This window comes from Myotis brandtii, unplaced genomic scaffold (assembly GCF_000412655.1).
Source record: "Myotis brandtii unplaced genomic scaffold, ASM41265v1 scaffold613, whole genome shotgun sequence".
Lineage (NCBI taxonomy): Eukaryota > Metazoa > Chordata > Mammalia > Chiroptera > Vespertilionidae > Myotis > Myotis brandtii.
The window spans coordinates 1,227,122-1,235,631 of NW_005370332.1; the positions used below are offsets into that span (position 1 = coordinate 1,227,122).

The 8,510-nt window shown below is 47.3% G+C and overlaps 1 protein-coding gene across 1 annotated transcript in view; it reads right to left on the reverse strand.

The window, feature by feature from the left end:
- Positions 1–8,510, reverse strand: part of IL13RA2 (interleukin 13 receptor, alpha 2) — a 70,167-nt gene that overhangs the window by 17,594 nt on the left and 44,063 nt on the right. The window contains exon 2 of the mRNA XM_005879910.2: positions 565–690. Within this exon, the coding sequence (XP_005879972.1) occupies positions 565–658 (94 nt within the window). The 5' untranslated portion in view covers positions 659–690. The remainder of the gene's footprint in view (positions 1–564; positions 691–8,510) is intronic.

The following is an 8,510-nucleotide window of genomic DNA, read 5'->3' on the forward strand; positions in this document are numbered from 1 at the left end:
TATAAACTTTTGTACTAGCAAAGCTAGCAGTACTATACTATGACCCTCATGCTGCCTTTCTGCTGCTAAATCTCTCTCATTTCTATTGTGTTGTTCATTTTAATACTTTATAACACTGAGGTGAGGGGGAAAATATCCACAGAAAGAAATTGTGGCAGGGTTTTTTAAAAAAGTTAAGGATAGTAATTAAGGAAAGTTTCAGTTAGTTGGGTACCAGGCAGTGAGGTGTCAGATAATTAACCTATTCATTAGATAGGACTATATAAAACATTTAGAAATGTTTTGGAATTAATTCAGGAAGCCCATGAACAAAAATATATTCTTACTAGTCAGTCTCATGTATAAATAGCTATTGAGTTTGGCTTAAGTTTGGTTTTTATCCCACAAAATATTTATCATCAGTTACCTTATACATGAGGCTGACTAGTAAGAACATATCTTTTGTGTATGGACTTCCTGAATTAATTCCAATAACAATCCACCTACTTGTCATGCATTTTCTTAGGGAACGTTGAAAAGGCAGTTAATAACCCTAATTTTAAAACTACTCCATTGTTGGTTTACCTTTTATCTCAGTGTTTGAAGACAAAGTAGAGCCAAATGCTGTGCAAATAAGAATGGCATATAGACATCTGACATCCAAATGAATGAAAGCCATTTCTCTAAAATTTAATACCTTGAAATTCCACTCTAAGAAAAAAAAAAATACAACATTTTAACTTTATCTTACTTCAAATAACCAAATGACTAAATGTGACTAGAAACACATTTGGGAACTTTCTGCAGGCCTTCCTACCAAGATTTGGGAAAATTGTGCCCCTCTGAACCATGAACCAAAAAAATCAAGTTTGGAACCAATGTATTTGGAAATTGAGGATTCTAGTCTCATCCTTCTTATAAAGCTGAAAACAAAACCTGTATCCCTTCACCCGCCTCCAACTCCCACACCCACACTTTTCTGTACATTACATCTGTGGCCAGGATGGGATGACTTAGCCTTCAGCCTGAAGACTGAGCCAGAACCACCAGACTGCTCTAACTGGTTCACAGGAGGGAATTATGACATCATTAGTCTCCATAGCAACCCTCTCCCTTAGAAACAAAGAAAACACTAATACAAACTTTTTTGAAATAAAACATATTTGAAAGTTATCTGACTACTAAGAATGCTCAGAACTCACTCCAAAAGCCTCAGATAACGCAAAGCTTTGTTCTATTTCTCCATAAATATTAAATAAATCATCATCATCTCTCATATCTGTTTCACTCTTCCCTGTTTTCTTGTACCAGTAAATGGCATCATCATCTTCCCAGTTGCCCAAACCAGAAACCTGGGAGTTGTCCTCAATTTCTCCCTCTCTCATCTGATATTTCAATTATTACTACCATTTCCTAAATTGAGGATCTTTTCATCAAGGATCTCCTTATCCAGTCTTTCCTGCCTCCAAACCATTCTCCACTCATGTAGCAAAAATGACCTCTCTAAAAGGGAAATCTGAACTTATTAGCCTTTTCTTAAAGCAGTACTTCACTGCCACAGAATATAATTTAATAATCTTTTTGGAGATTCCAACATGGTGGCTGGCAGAACTGGAGTGAGGGAGAGAGTGAGTGAGTGAGTAAGGGAGTGAGAAGAGAGTGTGTGGATGTGCAGGGTGTGTGTGTGTGTGTGTGTGTGTGTGTGTTTACCAGTCAGATCGTGTAGGAGTCTCCGGGGCGGGTGGTTCAGGCTCTCCTGGGCAAAGAGCCCTTGCTACCACCATAGGTATTCCCTGGGTGGGCACGGCTCTGGCTCAGAAACCACACCATCTTGAAGGGGAGAGTGGCAGCGGCTAGGAGCACAGCGTCACCACCACCCAGACTAGCCTTGAACACTGACTCTGACCATGCAGTAAGTTGAAGGACAGCAAGACCTCACCTGCATTCTGCTGCATCCACTGCTCAAGAGGGGCAGCTAGTGGAACACCAGCGGGACCTCACAAGCGTCCCCTGACACAGGCACTGACTGAGACAGCCAGGGAGTGGAATGCCAGGGGGCTTCATGCATGCCCCCTCCCCCACCACAGGTACTGCCTGGGGCCACCAGCGAGTGGAAGCTAGTGGGACCCCTAGCACCTGTAGCTGACACTTACAGGTCCAACTCCATGGGGAAAGGGAGTACAGCTCAGAACAGGGAAAAAGTGTGAGACTCAAGGCAGACCCAGCCTCTGGGCCAAGGAGTCCTGACCACTGGACTACTAGGGGCTTCAACCTCTCAGACCTCGATCAGGTTGCAAAAAGGGCAGTGATTCAGGACAGACACACCAAGAGACCAGATTCAACATCAGAACAAAATCCAGCTAGCCCCACAACTCCAGCCAGCGGACCCAAAGGTCTTTGAGTGTGTGTGGTTTGGTTTTTTGATGTGTGTGTGTGTGTGTCTGAGTGGATTTTTTGTTTTTTGTTGTTCCCCTACACACACTCTTTTCTTTCTTCTTTTTTTATTGCATATCTCTATTTTCTCTCTTTCCTTTGATTCTATTCTACTTTAGCCTTTCATTATTATTTTTTTCTTATTTGTTTTTCTCTTTTTTCCCATTTCTTTTCTGTTTTTATTTTTCCTATTTATAACTTCATATACCCATTATTACTATGCTTTAATTTCATTATTATTATTTCATTTATTTTCTGTTTCCTCTTCTTTTTTCCTCCTATACTAGTTCTCTTAGCTTCTTCCTTGCTTCCATATAGCCTTTTTTTGCCTTCTTCTTTCTCCTTTTTTTTAAAAATATATTTTATTGATTTTTTACAGAGAGGAAGGGAGAGAGATAGAGAGTTAGAAACATCGATGAGAGAGAAACATCGATCAGCTGCCTCCTGCACACTCCCCACTGGAGATGTGCCCGCAACCAAGGCACATGCCCCTGACCAGAATCGAACCCGGGACCTTTCAGTCCGCAGGCCGATGCTCTATCCACTGAGCCAAACTGGCCACAGCGCTCTCCTTTTTTCTTTGTATCACCTCTAAATCTTTGGTCACATGTCTTTTAGCATTCTTTTTATATTTTTCTGTGCTTTGCTTTGCTTTCTCTTCTTTTTCCTTCTTAGTCTTTCCAGTTGTTGATGCAGTGAGTAGCTTGATTTTGTGGTGCTTTGGTTTGGCCTTGTTGTGTCTTATTCCATTCTGTTAGCACTGTATAACAGCTGGCACAAAGATGTTGGGGTTGAACCTCACTAGCAGCAAGTCCAAAGGGATATCCTTCCCAGGAATGGGACATCAACAATCAAGTCCCAATTACAACAGGAGAGCCCAAATAATGCACACAAGGAGTATTCCTAGAGCATCTACCTCAGGTGAACAAAGAGACTGCACCACTGGACCCTTCAAAATACTTTCTACACTAGGCCATCCCACAAATACTGGAAGGCATAACAGTTCTATGTAATACATAGAAGTAAATACAGAGACAGGTAAAATGGATAGACACAAAAGCAACCCCCAAATGGGAGAAAAGAAGAATTCTCCAGAAAAAGAAATAAATGAGATGGAGGCAAGCAACCTATCAGACATAGAGTTCAAAACAATGGTTATAAAGATGCTTAAGGAACTTAGTGCTAATTAAAATAGCACAAAAAGGGAAACAGAGGCCATGAACAAGAACCAGGCAGAAATGAAGAATGATATATATGACATCAAGAACACACTTGAAGATATTAAAGGTAGATTGGATGAAGCAGAGGATCAAATCAGCAATTTGGAAGACAAGATAGAAATAAATACCCAATTAAAGCAGCAAATGTAAAAAAATAATTAAAAAGCAGGAAGATAGCTTAAAGGAGCTCTGGGATGACATGAAATGTAACAACATCCACATTATAGAATTATCAGCAAGGAACAGAGAACCTGTTTAAAGAAATAATGACAGAAAAGTTCCCCAACCTGGTGAAGAAAAATGTCACACAAGTTCAGGAGGTACAGAGAGTCCCAATCAAGATGAACCCAAAGAGACCCACACCTAGACACATCATAATGGCAAATGTAAAGACAAAGAAAGAATCTTAAAGGCAGCAAGAGAGAGATAGAAAAGTACCTGTAAAGGAATTCCCATTAAAATGTCAGCTAACTTTTCAATAGAAACACTTCAGGACAAAAGGGAGTGGCATGAAGTACTCAAAGTAGTGAAAAGCAAGGGCCTAAATCCAAGAATACTGTATCCAGCAAGGCTATCATTTAAAATTGAATGTGAAATAAAAAGCTTTCCAGACATAAAAAGGTTAAGGAGTACATTACCACCAAAACAGAAATGCAAGAAATGTTAAAGGGACTGCTCTATGAAAAAGAAAAGTGGGGAGAGAGGATCATAGGCATAAATAAAATAAAAATGGCAATAAAGAAATACTTATCAATAATAACCTTAAATGTAAATGGATTAAATGCTCCAGTCAAAAGACATAGGGTGACTGAATGGGTAAGAAAACATGACCCATATATATGCTGTCTACAAGCAACCCACCTCAGAACAAAAGATACACACAGACTGAGAGTAAAGGGGTGGGAAAATATATTCCATGCATATGGAAAGGAAAAGAAAACTGGGATAGCAACACTCATATTAGATAAAATAGACTTCAAAACAAAGGCCATAACAATACATAAAGAAAGCCACTTCATAATACTAAAGGGAATGATTCAACAAGAAAATATAACCCTTGTAAACATATATGCACCCAATACTGGAGCACCCAACTATATATAACAAGTATTGATGGACTTTAAGGGAGAGATTGACAGTAATACCGTCATAGTAAGGGACTTTGACACCCCACTGACATCACTGGATAGATTTTCTAGACCAGCGGTTCTCAACCTGTGGGTCGTGACCCACAGGGATCACCTAAGACCATCGGAAAACACATATATAATTACATATTTTTTGTGATTAATCACTATGCTTTAATTATGTTCAATTTGTAACAATGAAATTGGGGGTCACCACAACATGAGGAACTGTATTAAAGAGTCGCAGCATTAGGAAGGTTGAGAACCACTGTTCTAGACAAAAATGAATAAGGAAACAGAGGCCTTAAATGACATACTAGATCAGATAAATATAACTGATATTTACAGAACATTTCTCACCAATGCAACAGAATATACATTCTTCTCAAGCACACATGGGGCATTTTCAAAGATAGACCACATGTTAGGGCACAAAATAAGTCTATACCAATTCGAGAAGATTGATATAAAACCAAGCATTTCAGATCACAATGGCATGAAGTTAGAAATCAACTACAATAAAAAATTTAAAAGCACTCAAATACATGGAGACTATATAGCATGTTATTAAACAATTAGAGGAGGAACCAAGATGACGGCGGTCGAAAAGCGAGGGAGGCTCTGGAGCGCAGCTGCTCTCCCGCACTGGGGGACGCGAAGTCCCAGAGTCCCAGAGAGGCGAGGAGCCGCGGAGACGCTGCCATTGCTATTTGCTCCGCCCTGGTGACTCCCTGAGATCCCGCCCTACTCAATTTACATTCCCATCTAAGCTGTGCCAGAGGCACAAGAGGAAATGCCTGTGCTTTTACAAACTCTCAAATCCACTGAGCTGGTTCAGGGCAGGATCATGAGGCACCAGACTCTACGGGGAGAGGTGGCACAGCCTTGCAGCGGTCGGAAAGTGAGGTTGGCTCTGTCGCACAGCTGCTCGCCAGCACTAGGAGACGTGAAGTCCCGGAGTCCCAGAGAGGCGAGGAGCCACGGAGACGCCATTGCTATTTGCTCTGCCCTGGTGAATCCCTGAGATCCCGCCCTACTCAATTTACATCCCCATCCAAGCCATGCCAGTGGCAGAAAAAGACCCACCTGCGCTTTTGAAGCATAACCCAACAAATTTCAGACTTCAACTCCTTGCACCCATAAGAGACACACTCAAGAAGCAGACCCAGGAGAACCAAGATGGTGGCGTAAGGTACAGACCTGTGCGTGCTGCCTCCTACAACAACATCGAAACTACCAACTATAGGACAAACAACTATCATTCAGAACCATGGAAAAGCTGGCCCAGTGGAAGCTCTACAACTGGAAGGAAAGAAAGAAGAGCATTGAGACTGAGTAGGATGTGAAGAGGCACCAAGTAAAGAGCCCAACACAACAAACTGCAGATTTCAACTTCTCGCATCCAAAAGACACACACTCAAGAAGCAGAACCAGGTTCGGAAGAAGCCGGAGCCGGACCAGGCTGGGCCGGCGACATGGAACCGCTGTACCAGCAAATGCACAAGCACATCCACCAGTTCCAGTCTCACATGGGACCCTGGGAGATGGCAGACAAGCAGTCTGTGCACTTAGTAGAAAACAAAATCCAAGCAAGCATACCAGATATTCAGCCACAAAGAACGCCTGGAGATTTTGTCCAGCAAGGAGCCGCCCAACAAAAGACAGAATGCCAAACTTCGTGTTGCCCCGGTGAGGTCGGGACGGCCCCGGTGAGGTTGGGATGGCCCCAGTGAGGTTGGGACGGCCCCGGTGAGGCTGAAACGGCCCCGGTGAGGCTGAAACGGCCCCGGTAAGGTCAGAATGGCCCCAGTGAGGTTGAGATGGCCCCGGTGAGGTCGGGACAGCCTCGGTGAGGTAGGAATGGCCCTGGTGAGGTTGAAACGGCCCCAGTGAGGTCAGGACAGTCCTGGTGAGGTCGGGACGGCCCTGGTGAGATTGGGATGGCCCAGGTGAGGTCGGAATGGCCCCGGAGAGGTTGGGACGGCCCCGTTGAGGCCGTAATGGCCCCATTGAGGTCAGAATGGCCCTGGTGAGGTTGAGATGGCCCCGGTGAGGTCGGGACAGCCCCGGTGAGGTTGAAACGGTCCCATGAGGTCAGGACAGCCCCAGTGAGGTTGGGACGGCCCAGATGAGGTCAGGACGGCCCAGATGAGGTCAGGACGGCCCAGATGAGGTCGGGACGGCCCCAGTGAGGTCGAGATGGCCCCACTGAGGCCAAAACGGCCCCGGTGAGGCCAAACGGCCCCGGTGAGGTCAGGACAGCCCCAGTGAGGTCGACATTGCCCCTGTGAGGTCGGGACGGCCCTGGTGAGGTTGGGACGGCCCCAGTGAGGTCGAGATGGCCCCACTGAGGCCAAAACGGCCCCGGTGAGGCCAAACGGCCCCGGTGAGGTCAGGACAGCCCCAGTGAGGTCGACATTGCCCCTGTGAGGTCGGGACGGCCCTGGTGAGGTTGGGACGGCCCCAGTGAGGTTGGGATGGCCCAGGTGAGGCTGAAACGGCCCTGGTGAGGTCGGAATGGCCCTGGTGAGGTTGAAACGGCCTCAGTGAGGTCAGGACAGTCCCAGTGAGGTCTGGACGGCCCCAGTGAGATTGGGACGACCCAGGTGAGATTGGAATGGCCCCTGAGAGGTTGGGACAGCCCCGGTGAGGCCATAACGGCCCCATTGAGGTCAGAATGGCCCCGGTGAGGTTGAGATGGCCCCAGTGAGGCCAAAATGGCCCCAGTGAGGTCGGGACAGCCCCGGTGAGGCCAAACGGCCCCGGTGAGGTCAGGACGGCCCCAGTGAGGTCAGGATGCCCCCGGAGAGGTCAAGACAGCCCCAGTGAGGTCGACATTGCCCTAGTGAGGTTGGGACAGCCCTGGTGAGGTTGAATCGGCCCCTGTGAGGCTGGGACGGCCCCGTTGAGGTCGACATTGCCCCGGTGTGGTTGGGATGGCCCCAGTGAGGTAGGGACGGCCCCGGTGAGGTTGGGACGGCCCCAGTAAGGCCGAAATGGCCCCGATGAGGTCAAGATGGCCCCAGTGAGGTTGAAACAGCCCCGGTGAGGTCGGGACAGCCCTGGTGAGGTCGGGACAGCCCAGGTAAGGCCAAAACGGCCCCAGTGAGGTCGAGATGGCCCTGGTGAGGCCAAAAGGGCTCTGGTGAGGTCAGGACAGCCCCGGTGAGGGTGAAACGGCCCCGGTGAGGTCGGGATGGCCCCGGTGAGGTTGAAACGTCACTGGTGAGGTCGGGACGGCCCCAGTGAGGCCGGGACAGCCATGATGAGGCCACAACGGCCCCAGTGAGGTTGGGAAGGCCCTGATAAGGACAAAACGGCCACGGTGAGGGTGAAACGGCCCTGGTGAGTTCGGGGTGGCCTCGGTGAGGCTGAAACGACCGTGGTGAGGTTGGAATGGCCCCGGTGAGGTTGAGACGGTACCGGTGAGGTCCAGACGTCCCCTGTGAGGTCGGGACAGCCCTGGTGAGGTCGGGACGGCCCCGGTGATGTTGGGACGGCCCCAGTGAGGTTGAAACAGCCCCAGTGAGGCCGAAACAGCCCCTGTGAGGCCAGGACGGCCCCGGTGAGGTCGAAACGGCCCTGGTGAGGTTGGGACGGCCCCGGTGAGGTGGGGACGGCCCCGGTGAGGTTGAAACGGATAATAAAGACCAATATAAACTGATGAACAAAAATAGATGCAAAGGCAGAGCAGCATTGAACAGACTGTCAAACCACAGTGGGAAGCCTGGGGAGGGTTTGGGGGGGGGGG